Source organism: Odocoileus virginianus, chromosome 7, assembly GCF_023699985.2.
Source record: "Odocoileus virginianus isolate 20LAN1187 ecotype Illinois chromosome 7, Ovbor_1.2, whole genome shotgun sequence".
In the NCBI taxonomy this organism is placed as follows: Eukaryota; Metazoa; Chordata; class Mammalia; order Artiodactyla; family Cervidae; genus Odocoileus; species Odocoileus virginianus.
The window spans coordinates 1987054-2011564 of record NC_069680.1 but is presented as its reverse complement, the minus strand read 5'-3'; the positions used below and the strand labels follow the sequence as shown (position 1 = coordinate 2011564).

Genomic DNA, 24511 nt, shown 5'->3' with positions numbered 1-24511 from the left:
CAGGACCAGAACACCTGCTCACTAGGCCCTAACCCTGATTTCCCCCTTTCCCGTCCCACAGGAAAGGCAAAGAGTGAAAAGCTACAGGTCTTTACAAAATCAAATACCTTTATTTTTGCTCCCTTCAGCAGCACATGAGAAGTGGCAGTGACCTCAGCAGTAGGCCTGGTATCTTTGCCCTGTTGAGAAGCCAGAATCTCATCTCTACCATTCAGCTGTTTCCTCAGACGGCAAGTGGAAGAGGTGGTGGCCAACCCCAGTGCTGTAACCTGGAGGAGGTCGGGGTCAACCTGGCAAGGTTGCTAGCTGCCTGATCTCCAGTCTGGGGCTGGAACTTCTGTTTGCCTGAGTAAAGGGACATCAGTCCTAGGATTTCTCCACATCATGCCTTGCTTCTGCAACGGCCAGGAGACCGGTCCTTGAGCTATCCCTGCATGGTACCCTGGGGCAGGCCCACTGGCTCTTTTGGCTCAAGGATCCCAAGAAGCTATCCTTGGAGGCCCTTGAGGCAACACAGGAAGCGGGGTGGTGCTCAAGTTGTGGCTGACACATTCCAGCTCACATGCTCACACTGCCATCACAGAGGCTGAGTGAGCAGTCACCCAGGGCGGGGGATCCCAGCTCATTCCGTTCCCGTGGGGCAAGTGACTGGAAGGTAACAACACCCGAGTAAGCCAGTGCCTGTAAGAGAAGACAAATACTCCTGAGATCCAGGCCTTCCTAGTCTTCCTGATCCTCATGCCTCAGCAAAGATAGCTCAAGACAGTCTGAAGCTACCTTGGCATTCATCACAAAAGTAACAGAAGTTCCAATTTAGTCCAAGAAACATACCCTTTGGTGCCTTGAAGGCCTTTAGAGGTTTTGAGCTAACTTCTAAGGGGCACTGTGAGCACAGTGACAGGCAGCAATAATTAGGACAGGAAAAAGGAGGAGGGCAGGTACTTAATGGTCACCTACTTATTACAGCCTCAGTAGTTGCAATCTGAAAAATGATTTACCTTTTCTCTTGGGCTGAGGGAGCTAGCTTCATTTATTGTCTTAGGACCTCTGTCACAAATAACTTCAGTCCCACAAGTTATCTGTTTGAAATCCAACACTGCCATACAAATGAGAGGTCACTGCTGGCTGACAGACCCTAGCCAGAGGTCCCTTCCTGAGAACAGCTTTCAGGATTCTACTGTAGTCATCTGGTACTGTACCAATATAATAGCCAGTAGCCACATGTGCCTAATTAAATTGGTGAAAATGAAATTAAATTTAAAATTCAGTCCACTAATACATGAGCCATGTTTCAAGCACTCAGAAGCCGTATGTGACTAGTGGCTGATGTCTCAGGCAACACAGGTGTAGGATGTTCTTCTCAACACAGAAAGTGCAATGGACAGTGCTGGTCTAGATGTTTTACTTTACCTTCCTGTGTCCACACCCAGGAATACCTTCCAGTTGTCCAAGCAGCCATAGTTGTAATGATTCCTAAAAACCTAGAGCAAAGAAAAATGTTTCTAGGAACCCTTTTCCTTAAACCAATTTTGAGCCTAAATTGGCTAGGCAAGTTCTGGGCTTCAGGCCTGCCCTAGTTGGCCCTGACCATGGGAGAAAAACCAGCTCTTTACAGAACAGCAGGTTTGGTTTCCCACTCGCCCCAGCACCCCAGTCCCAGCCCTACTCACTCTGCCCTTGGCCTGCAGCCGCTGACGCTCCTTCTTGTTGATGTGCCTTTCGATGCTAGTCTCACCTCGACTGATGAGCACAGCGTGCCACACAGTCAGGGCACCCAGGGCCAGTGCCACAGAACTGCGAGAAGAAGGGCAAAGATTGGGGGTGGCATGGACAGGGTTAGAGGCCATGAGTAGGTCTAAAATTGCACTGAGCAACAGTGACTGGGGAGGGACTTCTGCCTTCTCTCCCAGCCGATGGGTCCTAAATGAACTTTAACTTCACTGTATCTACTGATAAAAACAGCGTTCATGAAAAAGCATCTATATGGGCTAAGAATAAATTATGTGGCAAGGAGAATGGGGAAATAAGTCTATTACTAATGAAAATGTTATATGTTTCCTAAAATGCCCATGCTTGGGAGACAGGAAAGGGGAGTAAAAGCACCAAGGATCAAAATAAAATGGCACATCAGATTCCAGCTCTACCATCTCTACTTGTGTATCACAGAACAAATCACCTCACCCCCTCACATCTGCAATTTTCCTCCTCTACAAAATGCATCTGCTCTTAAAAGGAGGAGCTGAGCTTCCCTTGGCACATAACAAACCCTCAGTGCTAAGTCCTTCATGTTCCCTCCCCCAAAATGCTGAAGAAAATTAAGCTCTACTCTTGGCCACCCTAAGTGAGACTAAGAACAGCAACAGTTCACACAGGGAGGGGTTCCTGCCTGTGCGGGCACTATAAAAGGCTTTCTGAAGCTGCCCTCCCTTCAGCTGTCAAAATGAGAGTTAAGATACCTGCACAGGAACCAGAGGTAGACAAGACTCTTGTGAGTCACTCTTTCTCGGAAGGAGAAGGTGGGTGGTGGGGTCTGGTGGTAAGTCTAGAAAAAGAAAACAGCACGGTCTGGCTCATTGACTGCTGGCTTCCACCAGAGCCCAGCACCTGCAGGCAGGGAAGTGATCCAGGCCCAGGGCGAGAAGAGAGGGGGTTAAGCCACAGAGGAGTCAGGGCAGCAGCCAGATGGGTGGACCAAGCCAGTGGCATCATCATGTGGACATACACTGGGCAGAGCGGGTCTGGACAGGATGGTAAAGCACAGGAGGGACCGACCCTGGGCCTTTAGCTCTGACAACACAAACGGGGCTCCAGGGGAATCCACTCCACTTCCCAGTTAGAACTGTGTGGCTGTAATCCCCTAGAGAGGGGACCAGATCACACCCAGAACAGAATGACTGGAGAGGGAGAACAGGGAGCCCCATTAAGGACCAAAAGGGCAGCAGAGGCACAATCTCAAGCCGACAATCTGCTCAGAACAAGAAGTCCTAAAAGGCCCGGGGATCCTGATGCAGATGCAGACAGACCAGGAGCAAAGGATCATCAGACTGGCCCAGCCCGACCTCTGTCCCCTGGAACCCCATTACACAGACTAACATGGACTCCTTGCTGCTCAGGCCATCACCACGGCAGAGTCCTTGCTCAGCCTGAAGAAGGTGAAATGGGATAGAGAGCCAAAAACTCACATACCAGGGACTCCCAGCTTGTCCCCAGGCCCCTTGATCTGCTTGTGGCAGGCAGCCCCCAGAACACCCCTGATCCAGTCTCGACTGGCCTGAGCCCAGTCTCTACAACTCGACTAACAGGTGGGCCCCAGTTGCCTCAGCAACTCTATACCCCTGGCCTGAGCAGCAGGAGGCAGTGGGGTGGGGACAGCCCACCTGGTTGGCAACCGCCTGTAGTTTGTTCTTGTCGAGCTGTTTCATTTTCTAAGGGGATGGAAAACAGTGCTGGTTACACTCTCAAGCCTCTAGGAGAGGGGGTGCTACCAGCCCCTTCTTAGGAACAAATTCCACACCCCGAGTGCTCTCTACTGAGCTGCTCTTTTCCTAACTATGGGCTCACCTCAATGGCAGCATAAGCCTCCCGGAAAAGGTCCCAGCTTCCATAGCTGCAGTAGACACAGCCCAGAGTCATGAAAAAGCAGAAAGAGAAGAAGTACCGATGGTTATAGTGGCCCACACAGTTGTTTAGCCAGGCTGGTGGGGAAAGGATTAAGGACAAGACCAAACACACAACTTCAGGGGATGTCCTGGTTTCTCCAGTTTATCTGTGGTTCCTAACAATATCATCCAAGCCCAAGGATTCCATCACCAAAGGCAGAAAAATATGAGACTTCCCTGAAGTTGAGGTGAAAGTATTAAAGCTTTTCAAAGCCCTCACAAGTCCCACCAGGAGATCATGAAAACTGAAATCCTTCAGTAAAATGAGTCTGCCAATATTCAAACAGGTTTACCACACATCTGTGTGGGACAGCAGAAAGGGACCGATGGTTCTATCTGGACCCCCACTGGACAACCCACTGAACAAGACCTCTCTTGCCATCCAATAGATGTTAGCGCGAAAGTCTACGAAAGAAACAGCTGTTGAGAGAGGCCTTGCTCCCAGAAGATCCATCCCAGAAGGCACATAAGCCTCCTGCTATTCCCAGGAGATGGTTGGTCCCCACAACTGCTCTTCTACTAACTTCCCCTGAGCCCAGCGTTCTCTGCAAGGTGAAGCTAGAAGCCTTGGGCCTACGGCCCTTAAACCTGTGCAGTGCTCTGGAGCTAAAGGAGGAGGTTTCAGGCAGAGGAGATAGCAAAAGGATACGGCAGTGATGATCCATCTTCAGCACACACCTGTGAGGGAGGGACACAGGCTCTGTTACGGTGGCCAAGGTTCTTGAGATGTCAGTGCCAATCCTTTCCTACAAGGACCAGCATCCTGCTGAGGCGGAAAGGGCACAGACTTTGAGGACAGCCAGGCCTTGCTTCAAACCCTGCTTCACTGGCTACATGACGCTGGACAAGGTAACTCAGGTCTCTTGCCTACTCTGATCCCTCTCTCTGAACCTCACTTTCCCAAGCAGTGATAACGCATAACCCGCAGGACCATCTTGGGGCCCATGTCCTCATTCCACATGGCCTGGCACATGACAGGGTACCCCATGAATGTCCAGGCAAATGCAAAGTCTAGGTTTTGCCCTGGGGCTACAGCAAAAGGGCCATGGCGGGGGTTCCCAGAGACCCACCTATTGCAGATGCTGCAGTGGTGTGTTCGGGCTGGCTTGGGGTTAATGCACTTCTTACAGATAGAGACTGTTGTCGTATCATTCCTGCCCTGTGCAGAGGGAGAAAAGCAACATGACGACTGTGGCAGCACCGGTTTCGTACCTCAAAAACACCAAGGCGCTCTCCCTCCCCGTTCCTGGGACTGGCTCCCGTGGCCTGCAGTTCTCTTCCACCCCCGTGCCCCTGGAGGGGGGTACCCACCTGGGGTGGGTATCCGGGCGGGGTGGTGATAGCCTGGTAGTAATGGAAGACGATGAGAATCAGATTCCAGTGACTATAGAAGAAGTGCCAGCAGAGCCGGGGCACGGAGTAGGTTTGGAGGATGAGGGGCAGGACACACAGGTAGGCGATGGCCACGATGGAGCTGGTCAGCACAATCACCAGCACCACGAATACCTGCCAACAGCGGGGAGGGCGGGAAGATGCCGTGAGAGAGCTTGGCGATGCCCAGAGCAGACTCAGGAGCTTCCCAAGGGTAGGGGGCCGGTGTGGGTCCCGACCCAGGGTAGGTTCATCAGACACATGCGCTCCCCAAACAACCCTTTTCCTGCCCCCGGGCATCACTCACCACCCCACACCAGCGGATCACATTGTCCACCAGCCAGTAGATAGGCTCAAAGGCAGCGTCCACGGCGGTGTCACTGCCCCCGAAGGAGTTGTAGAGCAGGGAGCGCAGGCAGACCTTGCCGTAGCGCCAGCGCTGCACCAGGCCGCGGAGCAGAGGTGGGCAGCGGCGCCTGTAGCCCAGGAGCAGGAGCAGGCGCAGGCAGAGGCGGGCAGGGCCCAGCAGCAGGCTCCGCTGGCCCCGCATGGCTCCTAGGAAAGCACAGCACCGTGAGGGGCCAGCCTGGGTCCTGTCCCTCCCTGCCCCACCAGTGGGCAGCTTAAAGGCAGAGACCTAAGGCTGAGGCCCGCTGGGCCAGTCACCAGCTGGGAAATAGGGAGGCAGCTCCAAGCTCAAGCAGGGTCTCTAGAATTGTCCATGTGGACAGACCACTGCGTAGAGCCCAACCAATGTGCACAAAGCTATCCGCGTGGTCCTGTGGGCCTGGCCACTGTGGCAGAGCTGTCCAGGGTCTCCTGCCTGCCCTGTGCTATTCTTAGTTGCTCAGTTGTGTCCGACTCTTTGCGACCCCATGGACTGTAACCCGCCAAGCTCCTCTGTCCATGGGGATTCTCCAGGCAAGAATACTGGGGTGAAAAAAAAAAAAAAAGAATACTGGGGTGGGTTGCCATGCCCTCCTCCAAGGGATCTTCCCAATCCAGGGATCGAATCCAGGTCTCCTGCATTGCAAGTGGATTCTTTACCATCTGAGCCACAAGGGAAGCCCCTACCTCCTAACAACTGTCTTTACCAGGAACAGTAGTGAGGGAGTGAGTTCACATCATGCGAATCCTGCACCTAGATCTTCCCTGGTACTATCTGGGCAAAAGACACTTATCCATCCTACTGCCATTACCGGCCTGGGGGCATGAGAGTCCCTGTCTCCTGTGGGGATAGCTTACCTCTCCCTTGCATGACATAAGATGCCCTGTCTCCAATTCTAGTCCCAGTCCCACCCCAAGCATGAACAAAACAACTCGGGTCCTGAGCAGACCACCACCACCAAACAGGAGACATGGCGGCATGGAGGACAGTGGAAGAAGACCACAAGGCCCACCCTCTGAGTAATGAGTTTCCCTTGCTCTGTTCTAGCTGGACACTTGAGAGCTTTCTCTGCAGCTGCTGCCCTGGCCCCAGGTGTCCCAACCAGCCTGTCTAGCTCTTTAGCGCTGTGCATAGCTCCTCTGAAAGTGCCTTAACCTTCTCCATGTGATTTTTACCTCAGCTAACAGCCATGGGAGGTCAGCTACCCAGGCAATGCCCAGGACAGAACATACAGATTACTTCGATGATATTCTCATCAATTCTGCAGATAAAAGGTCTTATCAAAGAGGAAATCATCTGATTTTCCCCTATGGCTACTTTGTCCTCTGCAACTCCACTGACTTATTAACAGGCAGCTCAAAGCCCAGCAGAAACTGGAGGAGGCTGCCCCACTGTAGGGATGGTATCATTTCAGTAACTGGAGCAAGGTACTCCCCTTACACCCTGCCATCCCCACAAGAGGTCTTTCAAAGAAAACTTAATTACCTCCTTCCATAAGCCCCCTAAAGACGTAAGGCAAAAACAAAGCCAGCAGATAAAACCAGCAAGGAGAAGACAGACAATTCAGTAGGGACCTACTTCTGTAGCAGGATAAAGTAAGTTGGCCCTTTCCATCATCTCCGAGCGGCTAAGAGAACAAAGGGACAGTGCATAAAAGAGAAAAAGGAAAAGCTCAAACTTCCTACCTCCTTTGACATGGACTCCTGTTGTGTGGAATCATGATTTGGCTGGAAGCATGAATTTTCAAATAGTGTACAGCGACACTGTACTGTAATGTACTGTTACTGTAATGTAACAGTGGAACAAAACATTTCATCCCAAAACAAATCCAAGTGACTTAGGTTATCCACATCATCATTCATTCCCTTACTAGAGCTAATGGAAAGTTTTCTATTTACTAAAATAGTTTTAACAGCAACAGCGTGCAAATGTGTGCCTCATCTGTAATAAACAAAAATTATATGCCATCTCTCCTGTTTAGAAGAAAAAAAAACTTCATTTTCTGATTCTCCACTTTTTAGATTGTCTCAGCTACTTCGGGACTTACTAAACTCTACAGGAAATGCCTCAAAAACCAGACTTACCAACTCTCACCAGCCCCATAACTTGACTACTTAGGATTCAATTCTGCCCTGAAGTAGATCTGTGACCTTGGGCAAACCACCAAATTCTGTTGGGACTCAGTTTTCTTGTGTTCCCATTGATGAGAGACTAGGATTAACTACTAAGGCATCTTTCTGCTCTACCCACTTTATGACTATATGTATACAGTTGGTAAGATACAAATGAAATGTTTATAAAGTGCTTAGCACAATACCTGGACCATAGAAGTACTCAATAAATACTTATTGAATGAACAAACTGGAGGGATGCCTAAGTGGAAAGGCTGGTCAGATGTCCACCTGTCCTACAAATAACAACAAGGACACGCCTGCCAACATGATAACACGAAATAAGTGTAGTCGCTACATTCTTCATGATCAATAAAGAGAGAAATGAAAACCACTGGTGGAATCATTGCACTTCAGAGTTAAAAGTCATTCTAGAAAACTATCCAACCAGTAATCAACATAAACATGTAAGCTGAAAGCTGTAGTGCAGAGCTTAAAACCAATTATGTAAAAGAAGTCTGAGACCAAGGCCCCCTTCCCTTATTTTACTTAGTGAGGTCTGGGGGCAGGTATGGGAATGCCAGGGAAAAATATGTAGTCCATGGGACCACAACTGAACATAGGAAGTTTTCATCTCAGGAAACTGAGATAAAGCAGAGTTCAAAAAACTGTGTGTTGGGGGTGAGGGGTGGTGATGGAAGTGACCAGAGCAGGAAATAGAGTTTCCCTATCACCCCAAACGGAGAAGGCAATGGCAACCCACTCCAGTACTCTTGCCTGGAAAATCCCATGGACAAAGAAGCCTGGTAGGTTGCAGTCTATGGGGTCCCTAAGAGTTCGACACGACTGAGCGACTTCACTTTCACTTTTCACTTTCCTGCATGGGAGAAGAAAGTGGCAACCCGCTCCAGTGTTCTTGTCTGGAGAATCCCAGGGACGGGGGAGCCTGGTGGGCTGCCGTCTATGGGGTCACACAGAGTCGGACACGACTGAAGAGACTTAGCAGCAGCAGCAGCAGCAGCAGCAGCATCACCCCCAACACAAGCCTTGAACACTCTGATCCCTCAGTACTAGCAATATAGTGACATGTGCCACAAGATCAGAGGGGAGTGTACGTCACAGCACTCTCCTCTCTCCAAGGCTCTCAGTCACCAACTCTTTCCCAAGGGGAAACTGGACATGGGGACTATTAGGGGTGGGAGTACACACACGGATTCCAAAGACACCAAAGGGCAGAGGAAACAAAGTCGACAAAACTCATTTGAACAAAGATGCTGTTTTCAGGGTGTTTACAGTCGCAAGCGGCAAGTCTCAATCATCAGTAAGAGCAACACTAATTCATGCGCAGACTTTCCTTCCAGACTAGCACGCTTCCGCAAGATCAGAGACTGCAGTTACAGAAACTGAGGAAACGTTTTATTTCTCAATAATTAAGGCTGGCATGGTCAAAGAATGATAGACTGAACGTAAAAAAATAACCTGAGTACCCGTTCGGTCTCTATCTTGAACTATCTTAGAAATACGGTACAATTAGAATCCTATCCCTGGGGATGAATTTCCAAATCTCTGAAATGGGAGAGTTGGCTGGACTGACCTTCCAGCTCCACGCCTCTGGGCTGCCCAGAGGGTGTGCTCCGTCCGGTTCGAGGGCACGACCGTGCAAAGCGGGAACTCGGGCTCACAAGGCCCGGGAACAGGGCCCGACCCTATAAAAAGCGACAGGACTGGGCAGAAAAGGCCGCAGCTTCGCTCTTACCTGCCGCCGGCCGATTCCTCAATCAGCCAAGTCGAACTCCGCAGCCTCCGCCGCCGCTCACTGCCACCCCCTCCAGCTCGGCGTCCACCGGCCCGGCTCAACGCAACCAACCATGGCCCGCCGCCCACAGGTCCAGCCTGCAGACCCGGACCCACCGCCCGCCCATCCTTGTCCACAGGCGCAAGCGCAAGCGTTCCGAAGCCCCGCCCCAGAACTCGTCCCGATGCAACCTGGGAAACGGAGTTTACGTCTTCTGGAAGCGCTTCCGGAGATTACCAATCCCGGAGCAACCAATAAGCGCGTTCCTTACTGCGGAACTGCACCTGGATATTGGCCAATGAGAGGTCGGCCTCATTTTCCTCCGGACTTGGGACAGTGGCAGTCATGGCGCCGCCCGTGAGGTACTGCATCCCCGGTAAGTCAGCGGTATTCAGAGCGAATCCTGGCAGGGACAGGGGCAAGAAGGCCAGACAACCCACAGCTTCAGCGGACCCGTGGCTGATGCAGCGTTTTCTCTGCAGGAGAACGTTTGTGTAACTTGGAGGAGGGCAGCCCGGGCAGCGGCACCTACACCCGGCACGGCTACATCTTCTCGTCGCTTGCTGGCTGCTTGACAAAGAGCAGCGAGAACGGCGCGGTAAATGGGGCAGCTTCCCTTCTCTGTCTTTGTCTTTGTCTTACGCTGCCTTTGATTTCGCTGTCTTTAGGCAGGGGTCCTACGAGAGCGTCTTTAGTGCCTGGTTCAGGAGAAGGAGTTAGTCTCTTAAGTTTCTGACCGCTGGGATCCCCGCTGCTGGACACTTAGCCATCACAAATTAGTTGTGTTGTCTGGTTTGGCTGTGTTGCTGACACTCGGGGAAGCAAGCTGGGGAAAGAACGGAGGCGAGCTCAGCCGTGCTGTGAGCTGAATCCTGGCCGAATGTCGCCTACTTCTCCGGCTTCATCTCGCTCCGCTACCCGCGCCTCACTCTTTGCAGAAGTCCTACTGTCTTCTTTCAATATAGCCAGTAGACCACAGAGTCTTTGTATACACGCCGTTTGTCTGGAACAAGCTCCTCTCTTCCTTAGCCCGATTAAATCCTACCTACTCAGCGGAAGAGAATCCGCCACCATTGCAGGAGACGCGGGCTCAATCCGAGTCGGGAAGATTCCCCTGGAGAAGGAAATGGCAACACTTTCCAGTATTCTTGCCGGGGAAATCCCATGGACCAAGGAGCCTTGCGGGCTACAGTTCATGGGGTCGCAGGGGTCGGACACGACTGAGCGACTAAACCACCACCACCCTTTAGATAACCTCACTAGTATCACTTTGTCAGTGAAGCCCTATAGACACCACTAGTCAAAAAAGGGAGTTTTGTTTTTTGTTTAACACTCACAAAGAGCTGTTGGGGTCGGTTTGCTTGTTTGTTTTACCACAGGGCATGCAGGATCTTGGATTGAACCCATGCCCCCTGCAGTGAAAGTTTAGAGTCTTAACCACTGGCCCACCAGGGAGGTCCCAAGAGCTATTACTCCCTTTCTAAGCACTTAGTTCAGCATGCAATTAAACACTCAGTTATAAGTTCCCCATTAGATCCTTCCACTACTATGCATGTAGTGCAAGATAAATGCTCAGTAGATGTTTATTGAATGTATGAATAATATTATTTATTCTCCCTAGTTCCAGAGGCTGATCCATGATTAGCTTGGGATCATATAAGCAGTTCTTGAAGGAGCAGGTTAGAGACTGGAGGTGGTGGTGGGGAGGGTTTAGTCGCTAAGTCATGTCACTCTTGTGACCCCATGGACTGTAGACCGCCAGGCTCCTCTGTCCATGGGATTTTCCAGGCAAGAATACTGGAGTGGATTGCCATTTCCTCCTCCAGGAGATCTTCCCAACCCAGGAATTGAACCCAGGTCTCCTGCATTGCAGGCAGATTCTTTACCAACTGAGCTATGAGGGAAGTTCAAATCTCTATACAGTCCATGGAATTCTCCAGGCAAGAATACTGGAGTGGGTAGCTATTCCCTTCTCCAGGGGATCTTTCCAACCCAGGGATCGAACCCAGGTTTTCCACATTGCAGGCAGATTCTTTATCAGCTGAGCCACTAGGAAAGCCCTAAAGACCGGGAGCATAGTAGAAAGAGGATTCAGTATTGACTAAACATTGATTCTGCTTTAGGTAAGAAACTTAAACTCCCTGGTTTTAGGTTCTTACCTATAAAATAAGAGACTTTGTATTCGATCAATTTTGGGAATTTCCCTAGGATTTGAAAGTTTGTTCATTTTATAGCTGTGGGATGTGATACTGAGCCAAATATACGTGGTCTCTGCTATCAAGGGGTACAGATACAAACTATAAGCAAATAAATGCTCAAATGAATGTATGCTTACACATATGATGATTGCTCTGAAAGAGTATTATAGAGTACCATGAGAACATGTAATAGGCAAATCCCACCTAGTCAGAAGTGATATTTAGTCTGAATCTAAAGGATCAATAAGAGTTGAGTGAGTGAGCAGAAAGAACGGGTTGAAAAGATCCTGAGATGGGAAAAAATTTAGTGAATTGGTGAAACTGAAAAAGGACCAGGAGAGCTGAAACATACTGAACAAGGAAAAGGTTAAGAAAGATCAGGCTCAAAAATATCTTTCCTAAAAAAAAAAAATCTTTCCTACACCAATAGCCAGTACCATGCTCAAGAGGAAACTCTACAAGTGTTATATAGAAGTAAATGAGTATGGTCACTATTATATAACATTTATTTGAAAATTCTAGCCTGTCCAATAAAATGACAAACCAAAAGAAAGATATAACTTTGAAAGAAAGTCAAATTATCCATGCTTACAGGCAATGTAGTTGTATGCCAAAAAACTCTTAAAACCACAAAAAAACTCAGAACTCATCTGAAGTGGTAAGATTATATCTTCTTGCAGCTTTCTTTCTGTGGCCCCTTGGCCCTCTTGTATCCTAAAATTTGTGAGGCTTTCTGCTCTGGGCTACAAATGAATCTGTAGTCCACCTGCCCATGTGATGTCAACTGTGACCCATGGTATCCCATTTTACTGTCAAGCCACAAATACCTTTATCCAAGGTTTAGCCAGGATATTCATGTTTTATTTTTCTCTATGTAGCTTCCTGTCATATCTGTGATGAGAGAAACAGAATCCCAATTATTGCCAGATGTAGGAGCTATTGTAACCTGTAAGGTAAGTTGGTCCTAACCTCCCTGCTTATTTTACTATCCAGTGTTGAAATCATGATCATTATAGAACTGCACTGTCCAATATGGTAACCAGTAGTCACATAAGGTCATTTAAATTTTAATAAATTAAAATTAAACAAAATTTAAAATTTATTTCCTCAGTTCCACTGCCTCTATTTCAAGTACTCAGTAGCCACAGGTGGATGGTGGTTGCCATGTTGGTCAACACAATTTTTCTATCATCACAGAAAGTTTTACTGGACTGTGCTGGGTCTAGAGATTTCTAAGGTAATGATCAGTGTGGTCAAGTTCAAGCTTATGTAGTCCTTTCACAGAGCTGGTTTCCTGAGCATGTAATTTTTTACTTTTGTCTGGGAAACAGGAGTACCAGAAGGTCATAAGGAGGTGTATTTTTGAACATCTAAAGCGAGACTTTTTCTGCAGAGAAATGAAAGATTTTTATAAAGTCTTTGAGGGCAAGTGCAAATTAGTGCTATACCAATTAGTAACTATAAGACATCAGTATTCCCTGCCCATCCCCACCCTCTGCCAGTTAACTTGTAGCTCTTAGTTTTTCTCTATAAATAATTTCTCCAACAGAAAATCTATGTGGGGAATTCCTTGGCAGTCCAGTGGTTAGGACTCTGCACTTTCAGTGCCAAAGGTGCATGTTCAGTCCCTGGTCAGGGAACTAAGATCCTGCAAGCCACATAGCGTGGCCAAATTTAAGAAAGCAAAAAGGGAAAAAAGAGAAAATCTATGCATTATTTTGAAAATAACTGGACAGGCACAGTGATCCAAATATTACCCAGCAGCTGAAATGGAGACTTAAGTTCCATTCACACTGCAGGCCTCTTAGTGAGATCTGCTAAAGGTCTAGTTAGATTTGCTATGCTTCCTTTGTGTATTTATGTTAGACTTGCACATTTTTGAAAATCTATGCCATATTATTTCATTTGATTCCTCTGGTAACTCTATTTTAGGTGGCCAGAGTGGCTCTTACTCCACTTTATGAACATCACTTATGCAGGGATAAATAGGAGTTAACTTATCTGAAATTTTATGCTTAGTAGGGATGCTTGGACTAAAATCCTAGTCTTTGCTAGTTGATTCCTGCCTCCTTCAGCTGACAACTGCTAATACTCTAATGCTGCCCTTTCCTCTGTTCCACAGGTCTCCAGCATCAATTCACGCTTTGCCAAAGTACACATCCTATATGTGGGGTCCACGCCACTTAAGAACTCTTTTCGAGGAACCATCCGGTAAGTAGTATTTTTGTCTTCATTTCACCTCAGCGCCTGGAATGAGATTAGGATAGGATGGGAGACTGGAATTTTTAAGAACAATTACAGTCTATTCCTGCCCATGTCTCACCTCTTTGTGGTTTGATTCTCCCCAGGTAGTATCTAAAGAAAATATTACAGTATGTGAGTTAACACAGAAGGAAGATATTAATGAGATAGGACTTTAAATAAAACAAAAAAGAATGAATAAGCTGGAGGTGCATTGTGGGTATGATTCATACCAAACAAAGTAGAAGGCATTTTATGAAGTACCTTTTTTTCTTGTGTTTAATATCGATTAACCCAAGCATTATAAGACAATAAAAAGGGTAATGGGTGAAGTGGTGTTTTTTTCCCCCTATGGGTTCTTTAAGAAGGGACAGACAGTTCTTGTGAGCTAGAGAATTTAACATCTGAGGCTCTTTCTACCCTCAGGATTCTGTGTGGTTCTGTGATGCTGCCATTCAAGCTCTCCTAAGGCAGCAGAGTTCCTTATCCTTCTCTGCCAAATCAGATCCACTTTTCCTCTGGTGGGAGGTATTGATACTCCTGTGTGATCCAAGAATGGGAACTGTGATTTTCTCCTCGGGTCAGGACGGGGAATACTTCTCCACTTGCTCCTCTGAGTGGCAGAGGGTCTCGATCAGGACTTGTTCTCTTTGCTGTTATAGCTCTTTGTCTGCTAGGAGTCTACAGGATAATTCTTTCTCACAGATAATTAATCTTTCTGTTACTTCTTTTCTTTATAGCAAAGAAGACGTCCGAGCTACTGAAAAAGACAAGGTTGTTGGTTGGTTCTTTTTTTCCTTTGTGGCTTTAGGAATCTGAGTCCTTTTAGATTATTTCAGTGAATTTCAAAAAGTCTCTGGGAATGTGGAGTCCAAGGAAGTTTAAGGTGTTCTCTACTGGAAGGTGTGGAATTTACCTCACTATTCCTTTCCTCTTCGTATGATTTTTCTTCTTTTTGTTGACCAGAGAGGAGCTAGTTTACTCTTTGTCTTTGAAGCCAGGTATTTATTCATGGCTGTTCTCTCAGACTTATTCTGCACCCTTTCAGAGCAACCATAGTACCTTTTGTCTAAGTCAGATTCCTGATCAGTTTCCTGAGTTCAGATCTTTCATTTATGAGATGATGCCACAGAAGCAATAAAAGTTGTTGATCTACTTGAGTAACGGTGACTTCTACCCTCTGGGGGTTAGAAGTAGACTAGCTCTACTCAGTGGGGTTAATAGTTTCATGTAGTTTGCTCTGCTTTCAGATGTTCTTTCAATGAATTTGTGGGAGAGAAAGTGGTCTCCCCGTCCTATTCCTCCGCCATCTTAGCTCCCTCTAATAGTTTCATATGGACCTGATCGGAGCTTTCACTTTACACTCCTTTCTTTCCAGGTTGAAATTTACAAGAGTTTCCGCCCAGGGGACATCGTCTTGGCCAAAGTGGTATCCTTTATTCCCTGCAGACTTGTGGTCCTTTGTCAAAGTAAGAAAGGGAAGTGGAGAAACCACTCACGTAGCTGTTAGAAGGAAGACCTGTGAAGACCTGTGAGTCTTTGTTTTCCTTCACCAGCATGACGTGACCAGATCTCCCTAGGTGATGCGCAGTCCAACTACCTGTTAACCACAGCCGAAAATGAGCTGGGAGTGGTGGTGGCCCACAGTGAATCCGGTGAGTTTGTCCGCACTTCCACATGCTCAGCTTTCCCTGCGAGCTAGGGTTTGGGATTAGTCCATTGTTTGCCCGCATTCTTTAGTTATCTTAGAAGCAATGTGAGTGTAGATACTGACTACTGAGATTAGAATGATTCTCCTGATATAATCTAAGGAAGAGTCACTTGACTCCCTGAATCGGTGGAATAAACAAGGCTTTTTTCTGTATGAGGTGAGAGGTTCACTAGGCAGCTTGGTGACATCAGTTCACACCCAGCTGAAAAGAGAAATGTCTCAAGCAAGTATCTGGGGTCCCAGCTCCTACACCACCTTTTCCCTTGCAGGTGTTCAGATGGTCCCCATCAGCTGGTGTGAGATGCAATGCCCGAAGACCCACACCAAAGAATTCCGGAAGGTGGCCCGAGTACAGCCTGAGTTCCTGCAGACCTAAGAAACCACTTCTCCCATGCAGAGGGGAAGCTGTTTTCCAAGAGTATATGTGTGAGTGACATCAGGAGGCTGTTGTCTTTATTCAGACACCAGGGGTTGGTCAGCAGCCACCTTTAGAAAAATCTTTTCTGTAGGTGAAACATTTTTCTTGTGAAACTTACAGCAGATTTTATTCCCTGGAGTAATTTCTTTTGGAGGCACCAGCAAACAAACTATGATGGTAGATTATAGCCTGTTCTTTGAGTGTTACAAATGTGTATTTTTGCTATGACAAAGAAAACATTTTTATGAAAAGAATTTTAGTTTCTGTTGTCTCAAGTAGGGTAGAGAATCTAAACTGACATGACATCTAGAGCAGTCTTTGTAGACTATGCCTAATCACCTATCTTTTTTTTTTTTTAATGTTCTACACACTTTTGAGTACTTGCTCTGTGTCAGGCATGGGTTGAGCACAAAATTACCAACTTTTGTTCTAAGATTCAGTACAAGCTAAGGAAACTAACATCCCATCAGTCTACTTTAGGCTTAAAGTACTAAAAGTCTTCCTAGGATTACTGTGCACAGGAGATAAAAAGCTAACTTGGAAAGCAAGATGCTTAAATTTTAGAATAAGGACCTTGGCAGCATTTATACTGGATCCCAGTACTTAGTAGTGTACCTTCTGACAAGTTTCTGTTTTCAGCATGTATCCTCTTCCATAAACCATTAGCCCTTTCAGAGGTTCTCAGGACTGAAGATTATGTATATAACATGCCTCACCCAATGGCTAGCATAAAGCGCTTAAGAATTTTCTAGATGGAGGGTGTTACTTGTTCCTACTAGAAGAGAAAGTCATTATGGGCTTTCTCATATTCCAGTGATCTTCTCAAAAGGCCTCAGAGAAAAGGTAAATGTGAGCAATGCCCTTTCCCAATTATGTAGATAATTAGTCAGTCCTCCCTATTCATGGATGTGAAACCCATGAAGAGAGAGCCCTCTGTACTATGCCATCTTGTATTAGGCACTTTAGCATCTGTTAATTTTGAAATGTTTGTTTTGGCTGTGCTGCGTCTTAGTTGTTCTTCACTGTGGCATGCAGACTGAGCTGCATGCATGTGGGATCTAGTTCCCTGACCAGGGATCCAACCCAAGCCCCCTGCATTGGGAGCAGAGTCTTAGCCACTGGACCAAGGAAGTCCCTAGCATCTGTTAATTTTAATATCCAGAGGAGTCCTGGAATCAGTCTCCCCTTTGCAGATAAGGGATGACTGTATATTCATTTTCTCCTGCAAGTGTAATTTCTGAGGTTAGTTAACTGACAGGGATAAAACTTTAGGGGCCAAAAGGAAAGGTGTGAATCAAGTTCACAGTTTACTAATAGAAAGCGACTGGCTTTTTTTAAGTCTAGTAAACAAACTTTTACCTTTCTAAAGAAGGTATAATAGTTTCAGAATTTAATTTTAGTAACCAGTACCATTGAGCAAGAACTGTAGAGACAACAGGAAAAAGAGTTCAGCTCTCCAACCTGCAGTGGAGAACCCAGTGAGATACACGGTATTTGGACCAGGTTGTGTAAAGTTGTGACTGGCTGTCCGAAAGCTCTTAGTCATACACGAACTCGGGCAGTGAGAGACATTTCAAGTTGAATGTTCGAGTTATTTCCTCAGATAAGACATATCACACAGAAAATATTGCACATCACTCCTTTATTTTATACTGATCTGGAAAAAAGTTTTAGTACAGTTATGCTCAAATGAGTACTGGGCCCAAGTGCTGGGCCAAGCAACTGGAACATGATTCAGAAGTCAGGCACAGTGAGAGACACACTTGGACGTGATCAAGGGGCATTCCGCTGCCATAAAACAGTAAGGCAGGGGAGGGATTCTAAAACACACAGCAGGATGAACTCCTACACCTTAGAAGTTAAGGAGCTTATCCCATGATGGTGTAAGGAATGACTTATTTGCTGATGACCACATGTGGGAATATTTCAACCGCCACTAAAAACCCCAGGAGGGGTTTTTTTTTGTATTTATATATAATTTTTTTTTTTTTTTTTTTTAAGTAAATGCAACACAAAAACATTCAGGATTGATCCAGCCTTTTAGAGTCAGGGAGGAATGTTTGATTCAGTCACCATGGAGGTTACATTCATCTTACACTGGAATGACTAGAGCCCTGAGTCACCTAACAGAACAGTGCCCAGCTGGCCTCTGGGGACACGAATAGGCTCTTACTTCTCATTGGTCACACCTTGGCATGGTTTTCTCCCTGTCCCCTACTCAAGCAGCTCCTTAGTACTAAACCACCATTAAACCCCCCAGTGATGACCTCTCAACGCTTCTGGATAAGTCTTCCCTCGGCTTGGACTGAGGACCATGCCCCAGACGTGCCATTCTGACTAGACTGTATGAAGGGAGTGGGTGCAAGAGATAAAATGGCTAATGTGGAATTGGGAGCCGCTGGTCCCCACCTGCAGCTACAACTTACAATGCCTACAGATGTCATCAGTGGGACATGTGCCGGGGAGAGGTGCAGAGGAATAGGGTGGGCCAGGGCAGGGGAGGAGGGTAATCTGCTGCTTGCCCTCACTTCTTGGCCTTGCCCTGGGCAGCCACAGCCTCCATGGCTTTACGCACGGTCTCTTCATCCCCCAGGAACTGCATGGGCTTGATGGGCTTCAAGTTCTTGTCCAATTCATAGACCATGGGAATGCCAGTCGGCAGGTTCAGCTCCATGATAGCCTCTTCAGAGAGACCTGAAAATATACCCCCTCCTCATAAGTCAAGCAGGATAAGAATCCACAGACCTCTCCAGCTTTACTGTTCATCCTCCAGGTGGGGAAATGGGTCCTCCAAGGACTCTGGCAGGAATTAAAACAAGACACCCTTTCTGATACTTGTCATAAGAATAAGTATTTGTATTAGGGTAGAGTGATCACCCAAGGAATGCCCCCAATATTTTTTTTTTTTTTTAACTCATCTGTATTTGTTACAACTTTTTAAAGCAGAATGTGACTTGAGCACTACATTTCCATTCACAAAACTTGCTCCAAGTTACTTCTCAGCCACTGAACAGCAAGAAAAAAGGGATGAAAGGTATCTCTCTCCAAGGGGGATCTGGAAGCCCACAGTGAAGCAGGACTATACATCTTAGTATCTTAAATGTCCTATGTTGTCCATACAGCTGCCAAAACGTGGCACATCTGGGCCTCTAGGCCCTTGTGAGTGAAACACCTTAGGATGCAAATTGACATTCATGTGGGGAGTTGTCATCAGGCTGTGGTTAAGAAGGATTTTTATCAGCAATTTCAACTAGCAGTCCTAGTCTAGAGGTAGGCATCTCAAACTTTCGTGTGTATGTCCTTTGGGGAGAGAGACTTTTCATCCCTTTTTTCCTTGCTGTTCAGTGGCTAAGAAAGAATACTGGGGGCATTCCTTGGGTGATCACTCTATTGTAATAGAGCAATGATAGATGCACCTGGGTGATAGATACAGCTTCCAAATCAGGTCTGAAGTAGGACCTGAGGTTCTAATGTGTAACAAGCACCCAGTGGGGTGTGGCAGCCTCTGGTTCTGCAGGTGATGCTTTGAGAATCAAGGATCATGTTTCTACTAGGAGATAATCTGGACTGTCTCTAAGGCTCTCAGTACATCCAGCCCTTTCCTAAAGGTCTCCTTCATACCAAATCAGTCCAGAGTAGTGGCAGTTCTGCTTTACCCTTCCCTGAGGGCCCCTCTGAAAAGCATACATACCCTCCAGATGCTTGACGATGCCCCGAAGGCTGTTGCCGTGGGCTGCAATTAGTACCCGTTTCCCCTCCTTGATCTGGGGGACAATTTCTTCATTCCAAAAGGGCAGAGCTCTGGCAATTGTGTCTTTCAGACTCTCACAGGAGGGCAGCTGGTCTTCGGTGAGGTCTGCGTACCTGCGATCCTACACAAAAAATCCCAGCTTACCAGTTATTACCAGTTGCATCTGTTCTGCCTATTCCTCATCCCCTAAGGGATCACAGTGATAGGTAAAAGTCTCACCAGGGCACGGAGAGCTTGGGAAGGGAGATTATTACTATCCTGCCCTCCCTCCCCTCCCCCCCCCCATTACCCAGGACTGCAAAGACTGAATAGTCCAAAAGAAACACAACTTAGGAAAGGGAGGCCTCAAGGCTCTTCCCACCTCACTTTACCTCACAGTTGGTCTAGGAAGGCCCTATCAGCTATGGTGCAGTTTTTAAAAATATGGCAATACATGTAAAAAAGATAGAAATTCTTTGTAGATAAACCACATAAACTCTTAACTAAAACTTTTAATGAGTGAAGGTCATTCCTTGGAGAAGGGGGATCACAAAGGGGGATTTATTTTATCATAAATTAGAAACTCAGTGATCTAGGCAGATACTAATAAGAGCTAAAAGTCCAGATTCTGATCCCCTGGTCCTGTGTGCAGCGAGCCAAACCTCAGTTTGTCCATACCTTACTGATGTTGCTATAGAAGGGATGGTCGGGCTCCATGGGCGGTGGCGGGACGTCATAAGAGCGCCTCCAGATCTTGACCTGTGCCTCACCATGTTTGGCAGCAGTTTCTGCCTTATTGAGGCCAGTCAGACCCCCATAGTGTCGCTCGTTAAGGCGCCAAGTCCTCACCACTGGCAGCCACATTTGGTCAATGGCATCCAGCACTGTCCAGAGGGTCCGGATTGCTCTCTTCTGCACTGAGGTGAAGCAGATGTCAAACTCATAGCCAGCATCTGGAAATCGAAAGTTCAAAGTGATAAGCTAATGAGGTGCACTCTAGAGCCAGAATTTCTTCTTTTTTCTTTTCTTTAGCCATGCCACACTGCTTGTGGGATCTTAGTTCCCCAACCAGGGATTAAATCTGGGCCCTCAGCAGTGAGGGCGAGGAGTTCTAACTACTAGACCGCCAGCAAATTCCCTAGAGCCAGAATTTTTTTACATATAAATCTCAGGTATAGACAACCCAAATAAAAATTATTTGGCTAAATATTTTGTATACCCTAAATATTTTATTTTGCATACAGGAAAAACAATATTCTGCCTTTGGGGAAGGTAACATTTGTTGAGTTATGTTGCAGTTGACAATATACTTCCCAGCAGCTTCCTAATAATTCATCTAACCAAATGCACTGTCAACGAGCTAACCTGAGATCTACCCTACTAATCCCCAGAGTGCTGTGCTTAAGCACATTGTAATTTTTTATTTGCTTTAATTCTTTTAACATAAGGATACTAAAAACTTAGAATCACTTAATAAAATAGTTAATATTTATAGAGGGTTTACCATCTGTCAGGCACTGGACTAATAAGTACTTTGTATGTACTTTATTTAGTCTTTGTAACAATCCAGTGAGGTTACATCATTACAATCCATCTTACCAGGTGGGGGAAATAGAAACTGCAGGAGTTAAGCGAATTATGAGGTCACAGATATTACATGAAAGGTTAAAAACCCATGTTGTATGACTATAATCCAACTCATAACCACCTTCTCTAGCTATCTCCATAATTTCCTAACTTCTAAGGCTCTTGATGTTTGTATTTTAGTTAGAACTGTCACTTCTGATTGACAATTACTAATATATTTCAGTCCTCTAACTTCTGGTTTAGGAGAAATGGGATTTTGAATTCAACAATTAGGATACAGCAAGACCTCTTAGAGGATGCTGATAAAACCAGTTTGTTGCATGAAATTTTATCTTCCCTAGCCTATGGAAATCACATCACAGCCTCTTCATCCACAGTTCCTTTCTACTAGTCAAATCACTTGACTACCCTATATATCTACCTGCCTACATCAACTGTTAAACCAAATTTAAGACAAGCCACTCACTGGAGAAAGAGCAAACCTCTCCTCTACACACAGCAGTTATGAGGGGTGGCATCAAGAGTTATGTTGGCCCGACCAGTAAGTTACCATATATATCTTCATTTATGTTTCACAAACCATTATTCTCCCTCCCACTTTAATGGGGAGATGTCCCTCTCCTTATGTGGTCAGCCAGGAAAACATTCCTGTTTTCTTCCATGAGGCTTACAAGGCCCTCATTGAAATTCAGCACAAACTTTCCTGTGTGTTGCTTCATGTTGAGACCACCAACAGTAATTAATGAAACGTGAAGTGAATTTTCTGCCACTCATTCAACTTAGAATAAGGCCAGTAAGAACTACACTGATGGGGGAAGGGAGGATTAGTCACCAGGAGACTCACCAGCACCCACAAGGGAAAAGACACATCTCATCGTTGAGCCTCAGGACAAGTCCTAGTAGACTCACTTACCATCTCCTCCCTAACTTTATGGGGAAGAATGATTCCCCAGTAAAAGGCTGAATCACTGGGAAGCAACATCCTCAGTGCAAGGCTCAGCTGCCATGCTGAAAAGCTCTGGTTGTTTCACTGAGTTTTCTAATTGCAGTGGAGTGCTGCACATTAGATACACAAATAGATCCCAGAGAAAAGAGCAGTTCCCCTTAGAGCTCTCCGCAAACTCTAAAGCCTCTTCCTTTAACTTGGCCATCACACAGAAGCAGGTTTTAGGACACTCCCAGGGATGGGGTTGGCTGGTGTGCCATGTGGTCTCCATCCTCCATAAGGTGGGTGGTGAAACTCAGGTCTTGCTAACTTGCTCCTGAAATCATTCAAGATTTTATAAACCCTATAGTACTTAAAGCCCTGGTGAAATTAATATTTTTTTAGGCCTTTTATATTATTAGATTATTCATATGGTCTTCATCATTCAGAATTTTTGCTTTTAGTCATTGACTTTTTATTTAATCATCTGTGATGCACCTAAACAGTTATTTTAAGAATTTAATGGGCTTTCTGTTTAAACTAATGCTACTAACATTTACTTAAAAACTGAACTAGCGTCTGTTATTTTAAGAGATTACAAGTTAAGGCGTTTGACCAGTCTTAGAGGACAGTTGCAATTTGCTTTCTCCTGGATCAGTCATCAGCAAACCACCACAGACCCATTCAGTTCTTCCTGCCAGACAGAGGAGAAAATGGCCTCCTTTACCAGCACTTTCCCCATCCTGGCCTCTCCTAACTGGTATGAGGTCACACCGGGCCATCCCAAATTATTCACACACATCCTCATCAGGATTACATTTCCCAGACTTGTTTCCAAGCCTTTGCTTCATTTCTAAAAGATCTACAGTGGAGGCAAGAAGCTAGAAAGAGCAAATTTGGGCCAAATACCTGATTCACATCAACCAGGCATCAATGACCCATTTCAATGGCTGCTGCTTTGTCGAGGTTAAAAGGGAGCAGAGCAGGATCAATGGAAGCACCTCCCTAGTCCGGAGATTCTTTCAATTGCTGGCAGCAGGGGATGCTTCCTTATTAGCATTTCAAAATCACAGAGAACCGTCTGCCAGCGGGGGCCAGCCAGAGTAGGCAAGCTTATCTCACTGCCACTTCCACCTTTGCCTGCAACAGCCTACCAGTTCCCTCGCACCTACCTGTTACTCATCCCCAAAACAGAGGCCAGCGTGGTGGACTAGGAATAAGATGTGACCTTGGTCAAGTCCTCTTTCCAACTCTCACTTTCCCAACTATGAAAGATGGCCGGGAGAGTCGGGAAGGAAGGGAATGAAATCTGTATACTTTATGGGGTTGTGAAGAGGACTAACTCAAATCCTTCATTCATTCAACCACTCATTTACATTTGTGGATGCACTCAGGAAACTGGGTTTGTGGAATGCTGCGAAACAGCACCCTACAAGAGCACGTGGATGTCTTTGGTCTCCGCGGCGCCGCGTCACTCCCCCCACGGCGGAGAGAAGCATGTGGCCTGCTACTTCAGCAGCCTCCCTAGCCTAGAGTAGGTTTGGTTGTAGCCACTGGAAGACACTGGGCATCCAATTTAGTAACCCGTCCCCGAGTTACTAAATGCTCAGACTAAGACGAGAGCGATTTCGCAAGGCGGTGTGGAGAGCGCAATAAAACTGCGCGGTGATCGCCCGGATCCTCTTCTTGGCTGGGTGACCTTGAGGAAGTCGATCCCTCACTCCCGGCCCATTTTCTCAACTGCAAAATACACTGTCAGAAAGAAGAAGCCTAAGGTCTAGACGGTCTCCCGGAGGGTGAGGGTGAGGCCAGGCGACCGTGACCCAGAGGCGCCATCCCCGGCCTTCGCAGCCCCCATCCACCGCCCCGGCCCGCTACGCACCTCTCAGCGCCTGCCCGCCTCGCTTCGCCTCCTCGTGCCCTGCTGGGCTCAGGTCCGCGTCGTACCAGCCGCTGAAACGGTTCTCCAGGTTCCATGTGCTCTCACCATGTCGGATCAGCACCAGCTTGTAGGCGGCCATGGCTGCGGTTCGGGATGCGGCGCAGACTGGGGATCACCGAGATTCCGGAGTCGCCGCCCGACTCCCGGCTGCGCCTGCGCGCTAGCGCCCCACCCGCCAGCTCCCTCTCACTTGCACGGCCAAATCTTTCCACTAGCTCCGGGCCACCCACCTCCCGCCGGGTCTACGCATGCGCTCCGTGCGGGCGCTGCAGCCGCCGGGCGGCGGGGGCGCTCTCCCAGGAAGACAGGGCGCATGCGGCCTCCGCCGCCTACCCCGCGTCCGCCGCGGCGGTCACGGAGCGCACGTAAGCGCCCAAAGGCGGTGGAACCTCTGGGCGGTGCCCAGAAGTGCATGCCGGCCGGAGTGTCATCGAA

The 24511-nt window shown here is 47.1% G+C and overlaps 3 protein-coding genes across 8 annotated transcripts; 1 reads left to right on the top strand and 2 right to left on the bottom strand.

Annotated features, from left to right (window-relative positions):
• Window positions 1-88: 88 nt before the first annotated feature.
• Window positions 89-9490, bottom strand: ZDHHC16 (zinc finger DHHC-type palmitoyltransferase 16). 6 transcript variants are annotated; one of them, XM_070469971.1, is made up of 11 exons: window positions 9286-9490; window positions 5338-5585; window positions 4971-5165; window positions 4730-4818; window positions 4248-4337; window positions 3562-3607; window positions 3378-3425; window positions 2457-2542; window positions 1671-1794; window positions 1411-1481; window positions 89-681 (listed from the first exon to the last, which is right to left on the bottom strand). In XM_070469971.1, the coding sequence occupies exons 2-11, from the start codon at window positions 5578-5580 to the stop codon at window positions 567-569; spliced, it is 1107 nt and encodes a 368-aa protein (XP_070326072.1). In that variant the 5' UTR covers window positions 5581-5585; window positions 9286-9490; the 3' UTR covers window positions 89-566. The 6 variants fall into 6 exon arrangements, with proteins under 6 accessions (XP_070326072.1, XP_020739139.2, XP_070326073.1 ...); XM_020883480.2 differs by having other exon boundaries at window positions 3562-3695; window positions 4309-4337; window positions 9286-9487; XM_070469972.1 differs by lacking the exon at window positions 3378-3425.
• A 79-nt stretch (window positions 9491-9569) lies between these two features.
• Window positions 9570-15910, top strand: EXOSC1 (exosome component 1). The gene is made up of 8 exons (XM_020883485.2): window positions 9570-9700; window positions 9807-9922; window positions 12401-12475; window positions 13645-13733; window positions 14504-14537; window positions 15142-15192; window positions 15334-15418; window positions 15744-15910. The coding sequence occupies exons 1-8, from the start codon at window positions 9670-9672 to the stop codon at window positions 15848-15850; spliced, it is 588 nt and encodes a 195-aa protein (XP_020739144.1). The 5' UTR covers window positions 9570-9669; the 3' UTR covers window positions 15851-15910.
• Window positions 15911-17517: 1607 nt separating this feature from the next.
• PGAM1 (phosphoglycerate mutase 1) lies at window positions 17518-24280 on the bottom strand. Its single transcript, XM_020883470.2, has 4 exons — window positions 24017-24280; window positions 20301-20575; window positions 19584-19764; window positions 17518-18586 (listed from the first exon to the last, which is right to left on the bottom strand). Exons 1-4 carry the CDS (start codon window positions 24153-24155, stop codon window positions 18417-18419), a joined length of 765 nt encoding a protein of 254 aa, XP_020739129.1. The 5' UTR covers window positions 24156-24280; the 3' UTR covers window positions 17518-18416.
• Between the last annotated feature and the right edge of the window lie 231 nt (window positions 24281-24511).

Bases quoted from the DNA above. Each gene is read 5' to 3' on its own strand.
- ZDHHC16 (XM_020883480.2), bottom strand. From the start codon at position 5,580: ATGCGGGGCCAGCGGAGCCTGCTGCTGGGCCCTGCCCGCCTCTGCCTG. The intron at 4,338-4,729 runs GTGGGTCTCTGG...CCTCCCTCACAG, and splicing joins CACTGCAGCATCTGCAATAG to GTGTGTGCTGAAGATGGATC. The intron at 682-1,410 runs GTAAAGTAAAAC...CTTCTCTTACAG, and splicing joins CTGGGTGTGGACACAGGAAG to GCACTGGCTTACTCGGGTGT.
- EXOSC1 (XM_020883485.2), top strand. From the start codon at position 9,670: ATGGCGCCGCCCGTGAGGTACTGCATCCCCG. The intron at 14,538-15,141 runs GTTGTTGGTTGG...CTTTCTTTCCAG, and splicing joins GAGCTACTGAAAAAGACAAG to GTTGAAATTTACAAGAGTTT. The intron at 15,193-15,333 runs GTATCCTTTATT...TGACGTGACCAG, and splicing joins ACATCGTCTTGGCCAAAGTG to ATCTCCCTAGGTGATGCGCA.
- PGAM1 (XM_020883470.2), bottom strand. From the start codon at position 24,155: ATGGCCGCCTACAAGCTGGTGCTGATCCGACATGGTGAGAGCACATGG. The intron at 19,765-20,300 runs GTATGGACAAAC...TTTTTTGTGTAG, and splicing joins TCTATAGCAACATCAGTAAG to GATCGCAGGTACGCAGACCT. The intron at 18,587-19,583 runs GTATGTATGCTT...GTATATTTTCAG, and splicing joins CATCGTCAAGCATCTGGAGG to GTCTCTCTGAAGAGGCTATC.